The sequence below is a fragment of the Paralichthys olivaceus genome, chromosome 23, assembly GCF_024713975.1.
Source record: "Paralichthys olivaceus isolate ysfri-2021 chromosome 23, ASM2471397v2, whole genome shotgun sequence".
NCBI classification, from domain to species: Eukaryota; Metazoa; Chordata; class Actinopteri; order Pleuronectiformes; family Paralichthyidae; genus Paralichthys; species Paralichthys olivaceus.
Genome location: NC_091115.1, coordinates 12,589,938 through 12,613,029, shown reverse-complemented (window position 1 = coordinate 12,613,029; position 23,092 = coordinate 12,589,938). Strand labels below are relative to the sequence as shown.

The window sequence follows — 23,092 nt, the reverse complement described above, 5'->3', positions numbered from 1 at the left end:
GATGTCCTAAAATACTTCTCAATAATGCATAATTTGTAAAGATTGTGTAAAGACCAAGTCCAGTACAAACCAAAACACACCTTAAGTATTTAAGTAGCATTACCAAGGTCAAAGCATCCCACTGGTGTATTTTAAAAAGGTTAATGATATCATATTACTTCTACTATCACTATTATGCATAAAGCTACTACCACAACGTCTACAACTTGATATGATAATAAGTAACAGTTTGACATTATGGAATTATATGCTTTCTTGCTAGTTGATACGTGAAACACGAAGCTCACACCAAAAGCCAGTTAGCTAAGCACGTAGGAGTAAAACCACAAAGTGTTGTGAATTCTGACATTCTTTTGAACATAGCACAACTCCCCCATTCTTCAAGAAAGACAAAGAAGCTGTTGACCCTTTTCATCTAACTCTTTTCAAGAGAGGGAGTAAATCTACTTTCCTACATCTTCATATTCCATCTAGTACTACAACTAACGATTGTTCTAATACAGCTAAACTGATCATTCTGTTATATTTAAAAATATATTCAAATATTTGTGCTAATACATGGTGTCAGCTGATAAAACATGGTTTGCAGTGGCCATCTTTAGACATGCACTCTTGTCCTCAATCAGCTGAACATGATTGTTCTCCTCAGGCTACAGAGCAGGTGACTGGACTCAATATATTTTCTTTGTTCAAGTGTTTCCCTAGAGAGCTGGGGACGGGACAGAAGAACGGCCATCTTGGCCAAAGGATGTCACGTCGCCCGGCTTTTCCCAAGGTCTCATCCTCTGCTTCTTTTCTTTCCGCCACGTTCTTTTCAAAGTCATTCTGAAAAAGGCTCGGGAAGCAAACGTGTGCAAACTACTCCCCAAAAACTCATCAGACTTTATTTCTCTGAGAGGTGCAGAAACGTCTTCTTCAAAGCCGAATGGCACCAATATCTCAGTGGTTGTTTAAATCCAGCTAAATAATTCAGCGGCCTCTCATTATCGACTCCACCCAACACAAGGCGCGGACACAAAGACAAGTGGGTGTCCTCGCTCTTCGTCGCCTCTCCACGCTACAACTAAATCTGGCATTATTCTAATTAATGAGACGAGTTCATTAGCACTCTCTGGGGTTAATGTGTTGTCCTACAGCAGATTAGCTGAAGGGATTTCAGAGTTGCTAGAGCATCCTAATTAGATCACAGTGGGTGCTGCCTGCTTAAATAGATGGAATAATGAAAGTCGTCGCTCTTCTCAGCGGCGACTTGATTAGCGCGCCCCTATCTCCTCTCATGAAAGGCCCAACGTTCACCTGGAACAGAACTCAGGGAAATTGATTCAATTATACGTATCATTAAAACAGTCAGAACTCTTTCTACTCAAATTTGGATTGGCCTCGCTTTATAAGTGGGTCAAAACTCCCATCTAGTGGACAGGGATGGTACTGCAGGCGTTAATGAGGACTTGGTTCTTACAGTGTAGCAGCTGATTGGATAATGACTCATATTGGTATCATTAAGTTTCTCTGCTTGAAATCAAACCGAAATGTTTGTTGTGACATCATTTCGGTCTTTTTAGGTTGCAGACCACAAATACAAAGCATTTCATCATTATTCTAAAAACATATATTGTTGTGCTAGAAATACATGCTGGGGCTGGAGATGTGCCTCTTTAGGTGTGGGAGTGCAAGGCTGCCGCAATTAATATTTTATATTTCATTTGAATATGGCGATGTGGGTGAGATGGGGGGGGGGGGGGGGGATAAGTAAGGACATAAGCGAGATGCTTAATCCTGTAGTGTTTCTGTGTTGTGCAACTGTAAGCACAATAAAAAAACATACAGCCCTTATGGGAAACAGTGCTTTAATGCCTCGCTTTTGTATGTGACATTGGTTGGTGTGTTTAAATAATTGATTGACTCTATGTATAAACTCAATTAAGAGGGAAGATATGGGTTTGTGGTCTAATTATCACATTGAATAACTAGAATGGAATTCCTTCACCACAGTAACCTTATAAAACTATATTTAAATTCACTAGATCGAGATTTTAAATTGGATCTGCGCCGAATTACACACACTCATTAATAATAATACCCTTAATCATCAATATCCATGATTATTCTATGATAAATATAGAAGAACTACCTTAGGAGTTATCATTATATAATTAAACTGAAAACATGACGTTCATTTTATCAGCTGATTCCAGCATTTCTGTTCTGAATGTGAGACATGTGAAGGTGGTTTGCAGCGAGGACTTGGACTGAATAAATACAAACTTATGAATTCTCAACCTTGTTCTGCAAGTCTGATTGTGTCAAATGTATTTAGCAGCTAGCATTTGATATGTACACAATTCCAGCAGTAATTCTGTTGTTTTCTATGATTTCTTTATTTAGAGTACTTGGGTGTACGACATTGGCCAAATCATTTCCTTCTTTTGTCTTCTTGTGTTAGTCTCAAATTAGTCCCAGCGCCTTCAAACTATTTTCATCATTTCCTCTGTTAAGCTTCTAAAAGTAACCTAATCTTCTGCACTCATCCCACCAACCCGCCATGTTGCTGAGCCCAAGTTCTTCTTGTGTTTTCACACTGTTCTTCCAGTGGAGAATATTAATAAAAGTGGCATATTAACACTACAACGGCAGACGCTGAGTGACTTTATGATTACGATGCAGAGGCTGTTGTCTTTCAGATAAGCAGAAGTGGAGGAGGCGGAGGAGGGAAGGGGGATTATGAAGCTAATTCCCTCATAACGCCTTCCCTCATTAATCACTGCGAAGCGATACGAGATTCTTTAAATGCTAATGTCCAATAAAGATGTCGGCAATGACATTTTCCTGTGAAGCAGATGTGAACAAAGTTGTCCGTGTTGTTGTGGAGGAACTTGAAGGATCCTCTAACAGGATTAAACATAAATGTGTTATAATTTGCAATTTACTTACTAATCCTTTCTTTTTTTTCTGGCAAGTCAGAAATTCTAACTTTCAGCACCAAGGTCGAACGCAGCTAGAAATAACTTGGAGGAAATGACTTATGTCAAGAATAGGTGAAACATACTTCTTCAGAGGAATCAAACTTTAATTCTGTTTAATTGATGCATTACCTGCTCTATTAACAAGAAATTAGTGGAGGTTTGTGGCAACAAAAGAAATACTGTACATCCTTTCTTGTCATCAAAGGATTTCACAGCAAACACAGATGGACGAAAAGGAAAACCTTGGATTTTCCTTAGAAGCACCAAATTATCACCCTAAATCAAATGACAAAAAACAAAATCACTGGTGCCTCAACTCATACTTGACTTGCAGAGCAATATCAGTCCTTGCAATCCCTTTTTACAGAATTAGCGTCCGTAGGCTAGAAAATGAAATGTACCGAAGCTCCTTCCTTTTGCTTTAATTTTCCATGGACGAATCATTCTCTGAAAATCCTTTATTGAAAGGATATGATCGTTTTCAAAACAAAGTCATTCTGTTGAGGCGTTCACGTTGACTGAGGCATCTCCAACCAGCTCCAGCATCCTTGAGAGTGAAATGAGAAACATTACGACACTAAAGGTTAGTGTAGTATCGATTTCTGCTCTCGTAATCTCTGTAGGCAAACTTGGCGTCCTTCTTGCTGTGCGGGATTCGTCCAAAGGGCGCGTGGTCGTTGAAGCACGTGTCGAAGACCTCGTCCACTATTTTCTCCGCCTCCACTTGGCTAATTTTCCTCACAGCCAGGATGGAGCGGAGGGCGCGGCCTCTGACGCATTCCTGTCCGAGGAAATAGGGTGAGGTTAAGATTTGGGTAAGAGAGACAGAGCTGAAAGCTGCCACTAAGAGTCACATTTATCCCATCGCAGGTACCTGATGATGCTCCTTCAAGCCGAAGTTTAATCTGGCTACTTCGTTGCTAAAGGAGCAGTCGCCACTGAGGTTAGCTGCCCGGATCTGAAACAGTGACATAAAGAAATCTTGACTAGATCTGTAGTTCTGTGAGTTAATGTCATTGTTGGGATTCTCTATAATAGTGTATGGTCTCGAACCCAGGCCAGCCCGTTGAATCCCGAAGGGGGTGCTGTATCCACACTCTGATTATGTAACAGGTTCAATCATGAAAACAGGACCATAATAACACTGGTGGGATTTAAAGTGAATGAGATCAGCCAGCGTTGGACCCCAGTCTAAACTCACCTCAGAACAAGCGAGGTGTCTGAAGTTGTTGAACCAATCCACGTGGGCCCGGCAGTGATCGAAGGCGTGGATGAGCTCATGTGTGACCACTCGGTTCATGTGGGACTGCTGGTGGATGTTGTTCTGACATAAAACAATCTGCAAACCAGAGCAAGTACATCATTACTGGTGAGGCCAGTTATCTTGTATCTTTTTAATGTCACCATCTTTCTTACTTGAGAAGAAGCTGCATCGAAGCCTCCGCTGACGCTGCCGTCACAGTCTTCACAGACAAAATGTCGGTCTTTAAATATTTTGCTGTGTTGAGAAGAGAAAGCAAAGTCATCTGCATGCGAATCAGTCTGTTATAAATACAAGTAGTAACTATTTAAATTATTATTATCTAAATTGCATGTAAATTGTTTTGAAAGGTGTCGTGTAGAGTGAGCTTGTCACAGGAAATAATAAATGGCAGTGAAATCATGAATATTAAGGTGATAGATGAGGTGAGTTTAAAGTTGTGAAGGTGTTGGTGAAGGTGTTGAATGTTAAATGTACGGTGGCCAAGAGAATTAAACACACTGCAAATTAAGAAAACACAAGCAAATAGAAAAATATTAAGAAAACAACTTCATCAATTTGTCGACACATGCGCAAAAAGGTCACAACTCATGCAAATACAGAAACACACTGAAAATTGTGAAAACGACAACAAAAATGTTTCAAGGGGGACCCAAAAAAGTGAAGCACCTGGCTGCAGTTCAATGCTTTGTGAGGTTTTGAAGTCTGCTACTCATTAGTGGTGATGGAAACATTTCCGATGTCACAATTTGCTGGGTGTTTAAGTATCTGCATGTGTTGTGACTCTTTGCAATGCATGTGTCGCACTGCAAACTGTGATAACAACATCGGAAATCTTTCCATCACCAAATAGATGAAGTGTTGTTTTCCATTTGTTTTCTTAATGTGCAGTGCGTTGAGTTCTCTCTGCCACGGTACAAATGATACTTATAGGGAAGTACTTACCTATACTTATAGGTATAGATAAGGTATCCTGTAAACTATTTTGATTGTTTATAATCAATTTAACTGGCATTAGAATAATCAAGCTGTTTATTATTATTGACATTATTTCTTCTTTATTTGAACCATCTGTTTTCTTTGAGTTATCATTATTTCATGAGCAAACCTTCTTCCTGTCAGACTGTGAAGTGTACAGCTGTGTGTTCAAGCAAAGACAAACACATACTGACCATCCTGAGCGTCTCATGGCACTGAGGAGGAGTTTGGCATAAGGACCTGGAGGAGACAGAGGCCGGTTAATGTGGTCACCCTCACAAACCACCGCTAGCTAACAATGACCCAGCTAACGTTAGCTGCCAGCATGTTAATCACAGCCACCGTGGAAGTAACAACGTGTTTCCTGTGTCTGTGCAGGACAGAGAGCAGGATCACTCACTGGTGTCCATCGCGACCTGCAACATGACCTGACACTTGTGGTGGAACGTGAACAGACTCTCCGCGACGGATCCCTTGCTGAACTTCGATCTGTTCCTGTCCGGGAATAAGTCGTAGCCATACTCCTCCTCTTGTTTGGTCTGGTCCATGACACTGGGAAATGTTGACAACAATGTGGAAATGTTAGCATCGAGCCCGCCCCCCGGTTAGCTTCCTCTAGCTAGCACAGAGAGGTCGTCTGTCGCCACGGTCACGTGATCACTAAAGTTCAAAGGTAAAACCATAGACTGTATATAAAGAAACAAAAAAGTCTCTTTGTTATTTATTTTGTATTATTCGATTCACATCCATCTTGGACATAAAGGCTCATTCATTGACTTCATTTCAATTAAATTATTTAACGTGATAAAATTATTTCAATGGAGTTTTCTTAGAGACGTTTCCGGTATAGATCGTCTATTGAGAATCTGCAGACAAGCTGTCAACGTGGAGCGAGATTTCTGGACCAAAATACTTGACATAAACCAGCGCAGTTACTGCAGCTGCCTGGTCAACGATACTAAACTACAATTAATTAATCATACATGAGCCCAGGAGTCCTTTTTTAATAATTATATTTCTTAATATGTTGTTGTTTTAGGCTGTAGCCAACTTTATTGAAATCCCATGTACTATATAACTCAATTATATGAATGTTGCAGCCACAGAAATGATCTTTTATATGGTTGAATCAATTATTTGTACTTATTTAAGGTGATGCTTCTGATGATGATTTGGTTTTGGGGGATTTGGTGAGCGATTGTAGCATAGACGATCTTTCTTTGCGCAGTGGCTGCTGGGACTCCGCTGTCATGGCTCCCAACATCAACAGAGACTGCTCACAGATGGTGTCATCTCTTTTACTCTTTTCTACTGTCTGTGCTCGTATGTACTGTATTTTAATAAGGCCGAATTCCCAATATAAGTCATCTCTCTACTAAATATCCAGATATATTGGTTTTATATGAAAAATATGTTTTAGGGGTTTAGTTAAACTTTAAAAAGATTTATTAAGCATTTCATGGGTCCATGCCATGCCAATTCTTTTCTTTTTGTCTACAGATCATTTAAAAGATGTGACAGTGCCACACTTACAAATAACATCCTATTTCTTTCAAAGCCAAAGAAATCCAGTCTCCGAGGAAAGAGAAGTTGACTAGTCAGCACATACTGTGGATGAGCTGCACCAGGTTTCCTTAAAGATCAAGGAGAACTAGGTAAATGTTCTGTTTTTCATTGGCCAATTAATGTTTGTTCCTTGTGAACTTCAGAGATGTTTTAATAATGAAGTCACTTTAACCCAGTCCTTACTACAATGCCTTTGCTATCAGACACATGTAAACCTGCTGATTTGTCTGTTGGTTCTACAGTTACTCAAAACTGTGGAGTCAGTAAACCGCTTCACGAGCAGTGGCAGCTCTGTGCACCATTGTTATCATGGACTTCTTCACAATCTTATGGAGAATTTAAGGCTAAGTTAAGAGATTTAAATGTCTTTAAGGATCATTTACATTTCTCCTTTGGTTTATCACAGTTTACTCAGTTTACTTCCCCCAGACACTTGTGGCATCAGATGCAGATGTTCAGTGAAGCAGGGGCAGCTGCCTTTACATCAGTGGCAGTTTCTGTTGACACCGGAAGTGGCTCTACGAGCTACCGTCCATTGAGCTTGTTCTTACTGATATTTTTTAGCACTGAGCCAAACTAACCACAGCTACACCATAAGAGTGTTTAGCAGCAGGAAGAAGACGAGACAGGTACTTTACAACATCCAAATAACCACAATCTCATTCATTCACTTTCATTCCTCTTAAGGTTCCGCGTTTCCGTTAGCTAGCTAACTAGCTGCGAGCCGCAAACTGGACTCGTGTCTTCTTCCTGCCTGAAACGCGGCCATCGACTACAACGACAGCAGGGAGTGTTGTGACTTACACATGTGTGTTTCACAGTAACATGTCCGGGGGAAACAAAGCCATCGAGTTGCAGCTTCAGATGCGACAGAACGCGGAGGAGCTGCACAGCTTCATGAAGGAGCTGGAGGGCTGGGAGTCTGACATGAAGACGAAGGACGAGGAGCTGAGGACAACGGGACAACAGGAGACCGAGGTGTGTCCCCCGCTGCACGTGTTCGTCCCCCTCATGAGCAGGTAATGTCGTGTGGCTACTCCTCAGGTGTGAGCATCTCTGTGTCCTGTGTTGTAGAAGAAACTCCCACCTGTGCGCAACAAAAAATACCAAACGAAGATGAGGGAGAAGAGGAAGAAGAAGATGGAGCATGCTAGGAGTGGTGACGATAAAGCAGAGGAGCACCAACACTCGTCAAGGATAAAAGCACATGATTACCGATCGTGGGACAAGTTTGACGTGGTAGTTAACTAATTCTGATGCATTATACTTCATATCACAAGTGAAACTGTGGAGTGGGTTATGAAGTACGTGTGTTTGTGTGTTCACAGGACAAAGCTCTGGCCGAGATGGATAAAGAAGAAAGTCCAGTAGAGTCAAACGAGTCTGACTCAGAGGAAGCTGCAGTCGATCGAGAGAAAGCTCTGTCAGAGAAGGAAAAGGTAAACACTGAATAAGAAGTTCTAAAAGTACAAAAACTAAAAATGATGATTTCTTTCCTAAAGTATTTCACTTTTTATTTTCAGGGTAATATGTTGTTCAAGGAAGGGAAGTATGACGATGCCATTGAGTGTTACACCAGAGGGATGAGTGCGGATCCTTACAACCCTGTGCTGCCCACCAACAGAGCCACCTCCTTCTTCAGACTCCAAAAGTAAAGCACAGATCACGTGGCTGATGTCACGATCGTAGAATGTTTTGTTTTGTTTCCCTGCAAATTAATTCATCTTTGCTCATCGCAGGTACTCTGTGGCGGAGTCCGACTGCAACTTAGCGATCGCTCTGGACAGCAATTACTTTAAAGCTTATGCGCAAAGAGGAGCGGCACAGTTTGCGCTGAAGAAATATAAATCTGCTTTAGAAGGTAATGAAGCAAAACTATTACCTCACCTCTCAATCTTGATTCTCTGAGATAACAACATGAATCTGCTTCTGAATAGATTATGAGATGGTTTTGAAGCTTGACCCAGGGAACACGGAAGCACAGAACGAAGTGAAGAAAATCACTGAGGTGAGTGGGATCAGATCAGATCAGATGATGAGCGTCATTCCTCAAGCCTTCCTCTCTCTGTTTTTATTCAATGCTTTTTCGCTTTGTGGTTTCAGGCCCTTGGGAAGGAGGCACTGACTTTCCAAAGTGAAGCCACGCAGCCACAGGAAGCTTCCACAGTCGACTCTGAGCAGCAGAGACTGATGGAGGAACAGCAGAAGAGGCAGGAGGCCGTTTTACAAAAAGACAGAGTAAGATATTTAAGGGTTTTCACAGTTGGACACATCAGCTCACACTAAAAATATGCACACATACCACTATTAAGAATAGTTTTAATGTCCAAGGAAGTTTTGTAAGAATTTGTCATCTTGTATTAAGCCAAAGATAAAAATCCATGACACTGTGGGTAAAAGAGACATTTTCAGTTCCTGATATTCCTTAAACACTGTTTTTTTTTACCCCCAGGCAGTTTCCACAATTGATTTATGTTTTCTGAATGTGCTACTCAGGGGAATGCTTATTTCAAAGAGGGGAAGTATGAAGCAGCCATCGAGTGCTACAGCCAAGGTATGGAGGCAGACAGCATGAACGTCCTTCTTCCTGCCAACAGAGCCATGGCCTGCCTGAAGCTTGAGAGGTAAGCACAACATCATTTTCTAATATTAGACATTACACAATCGTCTTGTTAATCTACAGACAATATTCATATTGTACTTTCAAAAATGCTCAATATGTACCATGTGCATGTGTCTAACTCTTATTACAGCAAAACAAATTATCAACATTAAATTGAGTGGTAATTGCATAAATGTTAGTAATAGAATGACAACATACTTTTTGTAATTTGTTGCAGGTATAAGGAGGCAGAGGAAGACTGCACTAAAGCCATTTATCTGGACAGTACTTACTCCAAGGCTTTTGCCCGTCGAGCAACAGCCAGAGTGGCTTTAAGGAAATTAGAGGAGGCCAAACAAGGTGCTTTACAGAACAACACTGTCGTAAAATGTCCATCAGCTGCCACAGCGTTCCATGTTTTTATTTTTAACAGCAAGAGGCCAGATCTGTTTAATTACTAAGTTATCTCACACTTGATATAAAGACATTTAAAGAGTCGTCGTAAATTATTTTTGAAATAACAAGTAAACGTTATTTGTATTAAATGTTTTGTTATTTGTATTCTCAGACTTCCAGGTGGTGTTGAAGCTGGAGCCAGGGAACAAACAGGCCTTGAATGAACTCCAGAAACTCAAGATTGTACGTTTCACAATCTATTAGTTTTGTGCACATATTTAAGTTAAGAATCAAGTTGAGCCTGTGAAACAAAACCGGAAAGTAACTCCTGTGTAAAAGAAGAAGGCCCTTCTGGTGCTTGGATTCATTTTTGTTGTTTGGATGAACAGTTGAAAAGTCACACTTCTCTCCTGTTTTAGGACGTTGGTGCCAGCGGACGTCTTCAAACAGACGACAGCTCACAGAGGAGAACAGTTCAGCCGATTGATAAACTGATTCATCTGCGCTCAACCGTGAGTTCCTCATTTTTTCACAATTCTACTTCTTGCTTAGTGCAGAGGTCTTTATTGATAAGTGATGAAAAATGTGTTACACCAAAGGCAGTGAAGGTGGAAATGAAAGGTTGGGTACTAAAAACATAAGATGCACTTAGATTGCTGAAAGGATAATTTAATTAAATTTAATCCTAAAAGGATGACCTATTTTTTTCTGATAGTAAGGTTGATCTATAATGTTGAGAATCTGTCTCATTGGTTTTTTAAATCAAATTAACAAACGTCCTAAATTTGAAGATGTGTGATTTACTAAATTTTGTTTTGCAAATTTGAAAGTCTCTTTTAGAATATGTCAGAGAAAATTGATAATGTGAGGAAATTATTTTAGGTTGAGGAATCTGTAATTAACACTCATGATTGTTTATTTATATAAGTAAATAACAATTGGCAACACTGACTTGAAATAAGAAGATAAATCCATGTAGCACACACGTGTAATCATAACACAGAAATGCTTTATCTGAACATGTTTATATGCTGAGTCTTATTTGTCCAGCGGGTGGCAGCAGACATAAGTGCATCACTTCATTATTATGTTTGATTAGGGAAAAAACCTGACTTTGTGTTTTCTGTCTGACGCTCTTCAGAAACCTATGAGGAGAGTGGAAATCACGGAAGTCAGTGGGGAAGCTACGTTGCCTGAGGAGGAGTCAAGTGGGTCCAAGACCTTCATCCAGGAAGTGTTGAGGGAGCGTGAGGATGACTCCTCTCCACTGTCCACATCACCCAGTGCCAAAATTATAAAAATCGAGGAGACGGCAGACGCACCCTCGCCCGTATCAGAAAAGTTAGTGACACTGTTTGATTATTAGTTAAAAACATTTAACACAATTCTGTCATTATGTAGATTATTATATTCATTTGTATTTTGCTTTGGTTCACTAGGGTCCCTCCCAGCAGACAGCCTGAACCAGTGCAGGATGAAATCACTCACCCGCCTGAAACGTCAACCATCACTCCCTCATTAGTTATAGACCTGCCCCCTCCACCCACCAGCAGCTTCCAGCTGGAGGCCGACATCCGCAAGATCGGAAAGCATCCAGAAGTGATTTACAGATATCTGAGGGTGAGCTGACTTTTACAGTAACAGACATAATTAAATGTTACAGGCATCACATTGATCATAACATTTTTCATTTTCATCACTGTTTCTTTGAAATAAAATGTATTTGAAAATGAAATCAGGAATTCAATGAAAAAGTTAAGATTTCTTAACTTGAAGTGTCAGATTACAAGTTTTTTTGTTCATTTTTTTTTTATCTTGCAGCAAATCAAGGCTGAATCATACATTAAGATCTTCCAAAGCTCCCTTGAACCTGACATCCTCAGTCAGATACTGACAACGCTGCACGAGTTCTACATAAAGTACGTTTCTTTTGAAAAAAATGCCCAGAGAAAAACTAAGGAGCTGATTTGTTATATTGTGAATATTAGTTATTGTTCAGTGCATTTGTGTTTACTGTTAAAGACGAGAAAGTGCAGTGATATATTGTTTAATAAGAAAAGCTCTTGTGTAGGAATGACACGCCTGCTGTCATACTGGAGGTCCTCAGCAGTCTAGCGAGTGTGCGGCGCTTCGACATGACTGTAATGTTCATGTCGTCTCCAGAGAAGAAAGGTAAGAGTGTGTTCAATGTGTCGATGCTGACGACTCATTTTCATTGTATCATTTTCATCTGCGCACCGTTGATGATCGCTGTGTTTTTTTTCTATGCTCCAGTGCTGAAAGACCTGTTCGACTTCCTTCACCGAGCCGAGCTGGACGAATCAGCCATTACACTCTTACAGAAGAAGTACGGTGTGTGAGGCTCCACGTTTCAGTGAAGACACTTAAGCATCCAACAGAAAATGAACACCTGGTATTTCCAATAAAATAAAACATGTACCAATAAATACATGAAACAGGCTATTCTTTTCAATTTCATATAAAATATAGTTTTGAATAATATCTTTGTGGTGTGTTATCACCATTCAGCCTGCAGGTGGAACTAAAGCTGAACCACAAAGTTGAGGAAATGTAAAACCTACACACACACCCCCCACACACACACCCAGAGTGTTTCTTCACTCGACTCACCCTCCTGTGATTAGGTTCATTGACCTTTGATCATTTTCAGCATGGCTTGACCCAGAAGCCGGGGCGGAGATATAACTGAGAAACCCTGCGTCAAGTATGGAAACATGTTGGATCTGTTTAAGACTTTAATTCAATGATGAGACAGTGTTTTTACAAATCTGATAACTCTTGATATAAAAGGCAGTGCATTTCATTTATGCATCGACTTTCCAGCTTAATTAGTGTTGTTGGATCTTCAACCAATTCTGACTTCAGATGTGGTCGCTCCTGTTTCCACACTATTGCTTTCAAGCACCTTTTCCACGTCACTCCCTGCAAAGTGCAAACACGGATCAGCCCAATGTCAACATGTGAGGCGAGTGTAAAGGAGTAATTTGTAGAGTGTGTGAGTCATCACTTCCCCAAGACTTAGAAAGATTTCTTTGTCACTGATTCATCCCTGAACCTACAGATAGAAATGATTTGAATGATGGAAAGAAAAATACTATAGTGCCACAGATTAAATACTGGACTACTTATATTTGTATTAGTGAAATAATATGTTGGGAGCAACTAAAGCGACAAACTAAGATTAAACTAATAAATGAAGACAGTAAATCATGTTGCTGGGACAATAACTCTCCATGCTCCAGTATAAGAGCCTCACCTGTGTGCAGTGGATCACAGTGTAAAGAAGACCGTCACCATGGAGACCAACAGCAGCAGTGCTGAGGTCTCTTCAGGACGAACAGACAGGTTTTGATTTGACCCTGAAACACAAGCAAACAGAAAAAGAACGTCGATCAGAACAGTGTCACTATAATGTGAGGTTGTATATTAAAGCATGTTGCAGCTTATCTACCTTTAACTTGTGCAGTCTTTAACACTGTGCCCGTCCTCCTGGAAGCTATGTTTTGTGCCTCGCACTTGAGAGTGACAGATTCAAGTGGATGATCCACTCTGATCTCAATCACATTGCCCCTCACGGTCTGACCGTCCACAGACAACAAGTAGCGACAAGATGGCAGACACTGGGCGGAACACACAAACATATACTTCTTTGCAATTTCTATGATGTCGGGGCCTTCGATCTGGACCTTTGATGGACCGGCTGAAAAAAAGATAGCGGGTACAGATCAAAAACGACAAAATTGAACTGTACACGATTCAAAAATGCAAATGTATTAGACTACATCAGTGCAACGCATGAAGAAGAGCAGAAAGAGTTGTTCATTAGGCTGTTTCTAAAACAACTACTTTCAGAGGACCAGTTCTGCAGGGTTGCCAGGTCTGTGGATTTCTCAAGGAATTGGGTAAATGATCATGTTTCACTTCATACAAAATAAACAGGTTAGCGGAATTCAGTATATGCTTAGCTCATTTACTCATAACACACAAACTTAACTGTTTCCTCCTCCACCTGCTGGGATGACAAATATTTACTGTTTATAAGTCATATACATTTACTGTAGTATAGCTGATACACCTCATCATGTTAATTCACAACCACTGACAGGTTTTAATGTTATCGCTCATCTGTGTATATATCTTGAGTAGCCTATATTACTCAAAAACATATCAGCTGAAATCATGTAAATAAAAAGTATAAATACATAGCCTATTTACACAAGTATTTATTATAAGTATATGATTGAAATACAGTGAAGCAACATGAGGTGTGGCAGTTGAAACAGTAGGCTATAGGACATATAACCAGTGAACTCATGTCATCCAGGTGGAGAGGGAATTTACATGTCTTAATTAAACAGGGTTATTTTAGTACATTGGTTAAAGAACTGAGAGTTCTGGCATTAGTCTGGTTTTGTCTCACAGATCTGGCAACCTCTGCACTTCTGTCATGAAACAGCAGGTTGACTTTAGAAATGTGCAACATGCTTTTCAAAGTAAAAGTAAACATCAGTTATACTGAAAGAAATAATTTCTTTATCGATTACTCCCAATGATTGATGAGCTAATTAGCAAACATGTTGATGTTAGTTAAATGAAATTGGTACTACATGTTTACTTTCTTGCCTTGAGTTAAAAGACCAGATGTATACCACTCTCATACAGTAATGCTGAATAAGCTACTGCTGGCTTAGCTTAGCATACAGACTGGACACGAGGAAACAGCTAGCTTAGCATACAGACTGGACACGAGGAAACAGCTATCCTAGCATACAGACTGCACACATGGGGAAACAGCTAGCTTAGCATACAGACTGGACACATGGGGAAACAGCTAGCTTAGCTTAGCATACTGACTGGACACATGAGGAAACAGCTAGCTTAGCTTAGCATACAGACTGGACACATGAGGAAACAGCTATCTTGGCATACTGACTGGAAACATGAGGAAACAGCTAGCTTATCTTAGATGGGGTAATAGCTCACCCACCAGTAAATCATGAAACTCTTGACTCACTTATTACACCAATGCTTCGCGTGGCAGTGATAAAGAGCCCAGACACTGTGTTGGTGGCTTTGCAGGTGAGCACCGTGGAGTTCTCCAGCTCCTGAGGTATGATGGAAATCACATTTCCTTGGCCACCAATCCACGGGCCATGATCTGACCTCCAGGTGTAGGAACAAGATGGCCGACAGTGGGCGCGGCAGACGTAGGTGTGGCTCAGGCTTGGATTCATCATGTCAGAGCCTGCGATGGAAATGTTGGCGGGTCCATCTACAGAAACAAGACAGATCTGAGACATTGAGACATTGACACCCTGAAGGATCTCATGCAACTGACAACCTCAGCAACAACCTCAACAACAACCTCAGCAACCTCTTACCTATCACTTGCAGTGTCTTTGTCTTTGTGGCGGTCTGCTGTTCGTCCTTCGCTGTGACCTTACATGACACAGTTAAAGCCTCCACCCATTCGTCAACAGTGAAGCCCAGTACGTTACCCTGACCCTGAGCGATCTGCCCATCCAAAGACATGGAGTAGACACATCCGGGGCACTCGGCATCACACTCAATGCTGCTCGGCACTCCCACAGTCACATAGTCCGGACCCAGTATTGTTACATTTATTCCTCCTGAAAAAGTCCCTAATGAAGGAACATTTATTTTCATCTATTACAGCAATCCCACGAGATATGAGAATTTAATAGTATCTTGATGTTAAACATTTTTGATACAGACAATTTTATTGTTTCATTGAATGTAAGATCACTTACTGCTATTATCACCGTCAACTTGCTCAGGCTGCTCTCCATCTGAAGACAGCACGGACTGAAGGCCTATCAGGCATTGAAAATACATTTAGGATTTTCTACAACTTTTAATTACATCATCCTTTAGCAGTCTCCAGTGGAAGGATATGTCCATTTGAAAGTTGAAAGCCAGTTGGTATTGTTTTGTCAAACTATTTTTGAGACTTTGAGGCATAAAAGTGCCATGGAGGATATCACAACAGGTGTCGTGCTGTGTAACTGACATTACTGAGTCTATTAGCTTGCTTGATTTATTTTCTACTCACACTGCTATAACACTCCTACTGTTTTTACTTTGACCATGATTTCATAATTGCAGCTTTGGGCCCCAGACATCATGTAATGTTTTATAGGCTTATTATAAAGATGGGTAGAAAAACCAAAATACATAAATGCATAATTTACAATCAAAGTATAGAATTATATTATTGGGTCACTGTTGTAGCCTGGAGAGGTGGAGCTGTGTGGTTGCCATATAGCTCTGTGGTTTAATCTATAACACTAATCTGCTATTTAGTTGTATATATATATATATATATATATATATATATATATACATATACATACACATACTTATATATCCTCTATGTATTCACTATATCAAAAAATGCAGATATATTTTGTATGTTGAATCTTCATATGCTTTAGGGGCTGCTAACAACAGCTTTCAAATATGTATAAAAAGTAAAAAAATGTCCTGAAATGAAAATGAAAATCACATTATAGTGCATTATCAATCACATTTACAGCAGGTAATGCACTGAGATAGTGGTTTTCATCGCATAAACATAATACAAATAAGAGTAAAGGTCAGTACGGCAGCATTAATGTACGCTGAAGTCATCACAGCGTGAAAATTCAACCCTTAAACTGGTATGGCTGCCAAAAGTAAAAAATCCTTGTTTTACCTGCAAGAAACAGCAACAACAGAAGTCTGCTGTGGTTTGAACGTCGTCTGTTCTGCTCAGATGTGCAGGTTTTATCCATCTTCTGTCAGAATCTGACGTGTAAACACCACCAGGAAATAAGAGAAATGTCAAACATCAGCAGGCACTCAGCTCTTATCTGAGCGAGCTGAGAACAAGCATGTCTGCTTTATTGGTCACTCTGATAATATATTGATTGGATTGTTCCTCATAGCGGATATATAAAAAGTTTTCCTTTAAATTTCTTTTTCCAGATTTTCTTTAGCAGCAGCATTTTCAACACAATCGTGACAGGACATTGCCTCAGTTTTTCAGATGAGGGTCCCTGCAGTTGTGGGAGTAAGTTCTTTTTTTTTCTGGCTCAGATCCAGTTTGAGGGAGTGATCTGCAGAGTTTTATGGTTCTGAAAGTGAGTCCAAAACATGGAATGTCACAGCTCTGATCTCGGTTAAGAGGAAAATGTCGTTTTGATGCAGGTTTTATCTCGGATTATTCGAAATAACGTAAAAAAGAATCATTGCTCTGTGTAAAAATATCAGCTGCAGAGGAAGCAAAAAAAGGCTGTGAGCAGTAGTCCTGGAGTAGAGCGATAGACGTTGATATGGTGTGAGTCACCGAATTATTCACTTTTGCCCTCCCAGCATTCCCTTTGGTGCTGTACAGTAGATGAACTCGCCCTTCAGCTCCAGAAATAACCTCCATTATCTGAATTAATTATCAAAATGCAAACAGATGAAAAACCTGCTGCACAAAGAACACACTGACTGAGTTGATGGAAGGAACCACAATGAGCAAGAACATGACTTCTATGGATGATGGAGATAATATCACTAAACTGAGTCTCTTAACTATTTCACAGGTCACTTTTATTGAAAGCAAAAAAAACAACTAATTACATCACTTCAACAACATTATTTCTACAAAAATACAAAAAAAGTCAAGAACATATTTGCAAGTTTCTAAGTGGGAGCTTGTGCAACTTTGTGTGTGTGTGTGTGTGTGTGTGTGTGTGTGTGTGTGTGTGTGTGTGTGTGTGTGTGTGTTTGTGTGTTTGTGTGTGTGTGTACTCTTAAAGTGACGTCTCCTTCGAGTCCCTGGGCGGCTTAAAGGTCAGTATCTCGGTGAAAGTGTGACCTGCACAAACACAAAGGGAAAGATGATGCATCAGGTGTTTTACATCAACACATTCACTTCTTATCTTTTCTTTGTCCTGCAAATAAAATCTAAGTCCATTAGCGCCCTCCTCTGGCAGACATCAGGTTCTGCAACAACTCTGCTCGCTGCCGTCCTTTTGAATTGAACTGGCCTACAAATTGTCAAAACCAACTGTTATTTTAAGGAGTATAAAACCTTAAACCTGCATGAATTCATATTTATTTTCGGCTGTTAGCCAGTATAACAATATGTGAGTACAACACATATATATATTGTGGCCTTGATTTCATGGCAAACCACATTTCTTCCTCCACATCTGTGGTTCTTTCTTCAGAATAGATCAAATTTTTTGCTAAATCCTTTTTTAAAGTCCTGATTAAGATAAATTGATCTTACAAATATTAAGTATTTAGTTATTTGTGAAATGCATATATTAAACTAACTCCTCATTAAAATGCAGGCAACAGACTGATCCTTTGATACTCCCCCCTCCTGAAAGATGCAAGTGAGAGTGTAGAGTTGAGCTAAAATGTAGAATTATCTTAAGAGGCAGCCTACTAGTTCCATAGAGAATGTGTTTTGACTCTTTAATAAGAGAGAAATATTGATGAATGTAGCTTTGAACCCAAGTCATCCTCTCCCCTCCCTCTTACGTTTCCACTGGTCCAGCGGCAGGTCCGTGTTGTCCATGGTCTGATCATAGGGCAGCGCCTCAGTCTCCTCCTCTGTGTCTCTGAACTCGCTGAAGAAAGGCAGGTCCAGCGCCTCGGAGGCACTCACCCTCCGCTCAGGGTCCAGGAGCAGCATCTTTTCCAGGACGCACACGGCTGCAGCGCAGATCGACAGGTCACAGTCAGCACCACAGAACCCAGCAGAACCAACAGGTGGACAAAACGGGTGGAGAACAGAGAGAGATTCACATACCACTCGAGCTGACTTTGGAGAAAACAGTGTGCAAATCTTTTTTTGGCACTTTTGGCAGACTTCTGATGTAGTTTTTGGCCTGTTGAGAGAGAAAGGTGACAGGAGATGGTGTGTTAAGGGAATTATTTGAGCATATTTGAGCAATATTTATTTTCCCCTTTTCTTATCTTGTGTATTTGACAGTTGGTATTCACATAATCTAAATGTTTACAGGTTTCTATCTCTTCTCTTTACAGGAACGAAACTCAGGAGGTTGAGGTCAAATAGTCTGGATCACTTTTAATGATGATTATTGAGGGGGAGACAACAGCCCCATAAATTTCAAACAAACATTTAAAGGACTAAGAGAATGAGTCTGTCTTAAGCATTTTTCTATAAAAAAAAAAATCGGACAGATCACTGCTTTAGGTCTAAACAGGTAGATATAAAAAGGTGGAATTAAAACGAGTTTCTTCAGTGATGGACAACAGCAGCTGAATTCAGCTTGAATTCAGTCAGTGACATCAGAGTTAAAAAAGTACATATAGGCTACTGTTTGATTTCTGTGTATTTTCTGACACAAACTTCCCACAGCTGCTGTTCTCGTTGAGGTCAAAGCAAACAAACTACAAGGTACAAACATTTTGCAACCAGCGTTCAGCTCTGCTCAACTCAGCCAGAGACAGATTCAAGCTCAGAAGCATCGAGTGTAACTTTAACGTGTCTCACGTCTTGGCTCTGCAGCTTCACAACGAAGTCTGCAGCCGGGGTTCCTGTGATCTTCATGATTTCTCTGAGCTGGTCCAGGTCTGACAGGAGCTACGGTCAAGGACCATCTGTGAAATATGAACTTTCTACAGTGCTCATGTGATCAACACGAAGAGACAGTAGAAACAGAAACATCAGCAATAAAATGACACTAATTTGTCTTTACAGTTTAAAGGATTTCATTGGTTAGTTTTTCTGGTGCTATTACACTGTTACTGATGTAATATATACCTGATTAACCATAAACTTCAGGATATATAACTGGAGATCATAAAGAAACAAATGCAATCAAATATATAGAACTTGAATTAAGGAAATGAAAATGTTAAATTTACAATACAAATATAAATGCATGTTTTTTCTGTATTGTTCTAAAATAAGTTTTCACATCGTCGAAAACATAAACGCCAACACCGTCATGATATATCAGATCAGACATCGTTTGTGAAGGATACGATCGCTTCCCTTGAACAACGGCTTTCCCAGCAGCATCTCTGCCATGATGCAACCTGCAGACCAGATATCAACTGCAACAGAGAACAAACATCAGCTTTAACCATTCATCTTGTATTCTTATTTTATTTCATTCGCTTCCCTGTCGACACACGAGAGTGTACCTGTTTGCGTGTAGTGCATCCAGTTCAGTATGACCTCCGGCGCCCTGTACCAGCGTGTCACAACGTAGCCGGTCATCTCAGCGTCAGCCTGCCTCGCCAGGCCAAAGTCAAGAATCTTAATCAGACAGAAAACAACAGCTTGAACAGGAAAACGTAAAAATATGTAGAAAACACACGTCAAGATATTTTGAGTTGGGGTACCTTTAACTCACAGTCCGGGTTAATAGCTAAATTTCCAGGTTTAAGGTCCTAAGGTGTGAGAGAAAGGAAATAATGACAATATTAATACATTAAGCAAATAAGTCAAAATAGATTTAAAGCTGAAAAGGCTGAAAACAACAAACTAAACCCCACTGTGCAACATCAACATAACTAGTTCATATTTCCAAACTAATTCCTACAATTTCGATCAGTGCTGACTGAAGGCTAAAGTTGAAGAAAGAGGCTGAGACATCTGGGATGTTTCCATAATAAAACTTAACAGACAGAGGTTAGTTCTGTTCTCACACACACACACACACACACACACACAAGCACGCACACAGAGTAAAGCTCCCTTTGTGGGAATCCGGATGAATGGAATTGGGTGTGAAAATGAGCAAGAACCCCCTGCCCCCTAGAGCTCATAGTCTGAAAGGTCAAAGTTCACGCACCCTGTGGATGATCCCTGCGGAGTGGATATACTGAGGAGTGAGAGAGAGAGGACAGAGAACGTCAGCAAGTTCAGCTCAACTCACTGAAACCAACACAGGAGCATCAACGTTTTCTTTAAACTGTATTTACACTGTGAACAGCGGCTGTGTGGAGGCCAGTAAATCATTCACCTTGAGTCCTCTCATCATCTGATAGATGAGGAACTGCACTCTGTCCTCGGACAACCTCTCCAGCTTCATCAGCTTGCCGAGGTCAGTGCCCATGAACGGCATCACCAGGTAACTGTGGAGGAGAGGAGAGAACGGGAGTGTCATCTGCCAATAATCGCTCTGACTGCTTTCAAAGTGGGTGTTTGGGAGGAGGCAGGGGAACTCACAAATCTCGAAGCCGGTCCAATGAGATCTCTGCAGTGAAAACATCCAGCAGTCCAATCACCTGCTCGGTGAAAAAAATAAAATCCCAAATGATATCTGATTAGCATAGAGTGCAGGAAACCACAAGACAGGATGTTTTTTTGAAATCAAATGTTGTAATTTCCTGTTTTCTTATTTCCCTTAAGAGCTTTTCTTACATTTTCATGCTTCATGTGTTTGAGTAGTCGCAGCTCTCTGTACGCCCGTTTGGCGAAAAGCTTGGACTGGAAGGGCCGGTGCAGTTTTTTGATGGCCACCTGAGCCCCTGTGCGGCGGTCCCATGCCGAACTGAAACAGACAGATCCTTATTATGCAGGAAGGTTTGGTTAAGTTTTATTCTGAAAAATACTCATTCTGCAGTAAACCTAAGCTCCAGTGGCCTATTTTCTCTGTGGTGTTAATCAGGACGTCCACATATGTGGTTAATAACAAGGGGGGACACCTTAAATGGAGCCATCATTAATGTTATTAAGTATAACTGAGTCTTTCCTGCGACGGCCAGTCACTGTGACTGCTGTGGAGGGAAAGAAAAGGCCCTTTTTTGATTGAAGACAAAATAGTGGTGCGTTCTATGCTCTTAACTCGGGGGTCTTTGACTTTCTAACAATGAGACTGGGGGTGGTTTTCTTTGTTCGCCCTCATCCACACAACACAATGCAAAGAGAGGCCCTGCAGAGCCAGCTGTGGAGAGACCAACATACCCCATCACACAGGCAGTGCTATACAATACTAAAATATAGTAAAAGTGGTGCATGCAAAGTGGTAAGTTTTTTAGTTGAGTTTAGGTTTAGAAACAAGAAAAGATTCAAGATAATGTTTTTTTAGTCCCACGATGCCTTGTTACAAAGAAGGAATCCAAAAATCCAACGCAGTAAGGGCAATAAACAAATTAAAGAATACAATATAAACACAAGGAACTATACAAAATGTGAACTAGTACAATGTCAACAAAATATGTGCAGCGTAAAGGTATTGCACATAGATGAAATTTAAATGTTGCATGGATGGAAAATTATTATTATAGTTCAATTCTATGAAAGTTGTTTGTTTCTTGGACGATGTTTTGAGGATGTAAATTGAACCAGGAAATTTAAAAAAAATGTAAACGCTTTCGTTTTCTACAGGAGAGAGATGCAATAAGAGCCGTTATTTCCACACTGAGCTTTCAGTAGTTTATCTCTCAGCGACCAGGAAGAGCTGGTTTTGGATGAGGATCCATTTGGTAAAGGTGCTGTTACGCATTACATAAACCCTGGCTCTCAAACAGCTCCTATAAACAATATGCAGTCAATCAACCTCTGGGCTGCAGAGGGGGGGTTTACTCACCTCACTGTTCCATAAGCTCCTGTCCCGACCTGCTTCAGGTCCCGGTACCTCTCCGGAACCTCCCACACTGTCCTGTTCACCTCCTGCCGGTAGTACCCCGTCCTGGAGCGCACAGCCATAACCCGACCTGCTCACACTCAACTCGGCTGAGGTCAGGATGTGGGTCCGTTCTACCTCACTGGTCCGGTCCGTTCATGTGAGGAAATATGTTACTTTATCTACTTTCACTTCAGTAAGAGCCCGAGACGCGCAGTCCGTCCCGCAGCAGGAAGTTTGGTGCGTGCGTAAAATTCCTCTAGAGGAACCAGTCGACCACTTGTGAGACACACAGGCTTTCCCCCAACACACAGACACACACAGACACACTGGTCGCCCAGGGCAATCTGTGGGTGTGTCTACAATGTGCGGAAAAAAACACCAACAGACCAAACATCTGGCCACCTTCAATTACACCGCAGTAAGAGCCCACCCCTCGAATATACATTACAACATATACTATTTGTTTTAGGCACAATTTTCTATCATATTCATCCAGAGTTAATATTACACTGATCATCACAGATCATTATGAATTTTTTAATTATATATTTTATGTATCACAATGTTTACAGCCAAGTGAAACTGGTACCGAGTACATCCATTACATTTTAAAGGGAAACATTCCAGATTCTACTACACTACATGTCTTTGACAGAAGAAGTCTATGTATATAAAACTGTATATAAAGTAGTTTAAA

The 23,092-nt window shown here is 40.6% G+C and overlaps 3 protein-coding genes across 8 annotated transcripts; 1 reads left to right on the top strand and 2 right to left on the bottom strand.

The window, feature by feature from the left end:
* Window positions 1-3,049: 3,049 nt before the first annotated feature.
* Window positions 3,050-5,750, bottom strand: atp23 (ATP23 metallopeptidase and ATP synthase assembly factor homolog). Its single transcript, XM_020092393.2, has 6 exons — window positions 5,603-5,750; window positions 5,397-5,442; window positions 4,380-4,461; window positions 4,165-4,302; window positions 3,838-3,921; window positions 3,050-3,744 (listed from the first exon to the last, which is right to left on the bottom strand). The coding sequence occupies exons 1-6, from the start codon at window positions 5,748-5,750 to the stop codon at window positions 3,541-3,543; spliced, it is 702 nt and encodes a 233-aa protein (XP_019947952.1). The 3' UTR covers window positions 3,050-3,540.
* Window positions 5,734-12,213, top strand: rpap3 (RNA polymerase II associated protein 3). Of its 5 annotated transcripts, none has more exons than XM_020092391.2 (18): window positions 5,734-5,875; window positions 6,761-6,857; window positions 7,590-7,746; window positions 7,843-8,007; window positions 8,097-8,207; window positions 8,292-8,419; window positions 8,508-8,629; window positions 8,706-8,776; window positions 8,872-9,006; window positions 9,265-9,392; window positions 9,609-9,730; window positions 9,939-10,009; window positions 10,186-10,278; window positions 10,908-11,107; window positions 11,206-11,386; window positions 11,588-11,685; window positions 11,838-11,938; window positions 12,041-12,213. In XM_020092391.2, the coding sequence occupies exons 3-18, from the start codon at window positions 7,594-7,596 to the stop codon at window positions 12,124-12,126; spliced, it is 1,965 nt and encodes a 654-aa protein (XP_019947950.2). In that variant the 5' UTR covers window positions 5,734-5,875; window positions 6,761-6,857; window positions 7,590-7,593; the 3' UTR covers window positions 12,127-12,213. The 5 variants fall into 5 exon arrangements, with proteins under 5 accessions (XP_019947950.2, XP_069375400.1, XP_069375402.1 ...); XM_069519299.1 differs by lacking the exon at window positions 5,734-5,875 and adding an exon at window positions 6,421-6,525; XM_069519301.1 differs by lacking the exon at window positions 5,734-5,875 and adding an exon at window positions 6,421-6,525 and having other exon boundaries at window positions 6,703-6,857.
* Window positions 12,214-12,509: 296 nt separating this feature from the next.
* LOC109632715 (mitogen-activated protein kinase 12-like) lies at window positions 12,510-22,922 on the bottom strand. Of its 2 annotated transcripts, XM_069519305.1 has the most exons (16): window positions 22,357-22,922; window positions 21,189-21,318; window positions 20,994-21,052; window positions 20,788-20,899; window positions 20,617-20,646; window positions 20,165-20,212; window positions 19,964-20,078; window positions 19,802-19,873; window positions 19,308-19,387; window positions 18,600-18,678; window positions 18,329-18,502; window positions 15,169-15,414; window positions 14,802-15,059; window positions 13,239-13,487; window positions 13,044-13,146; window positions 12,510-12,842 (listed from the first exon to the last, which is right to left on the bottom strand). In XM_069519305.1, exons 1-15 carry the CDS (start codon window positions 22,473-22,475, stop codon window positions 13,058-13,060), a joined length of 1,860 nt encoding a protein of 619 aa, XP_069375406.1. In that variant the 5' UTR covers window positions 22,476-22,922; the 3' UTR covers window positions 12,510-12,842; window positions 13,044-13,057. The 2 variants fall into 2 exon arrangements, with proteins under 2 accessions (XP_069375406.1, XP_069375404.1); XM_069519303.1 differs by lacking the exons at window positions 12,510-12,842; window positions 13,044-13,146; window positions 13,239-13,487; window positions 14,802-15,059; window positions 15,169-15,414 and adding an exon at window positions 17,365-17,654 and having other exon boundaries at window positions 22,357-22,918.
* Between the last annotated feature and the right edge of the window lie 170 nt (window positions 22,923-23,092).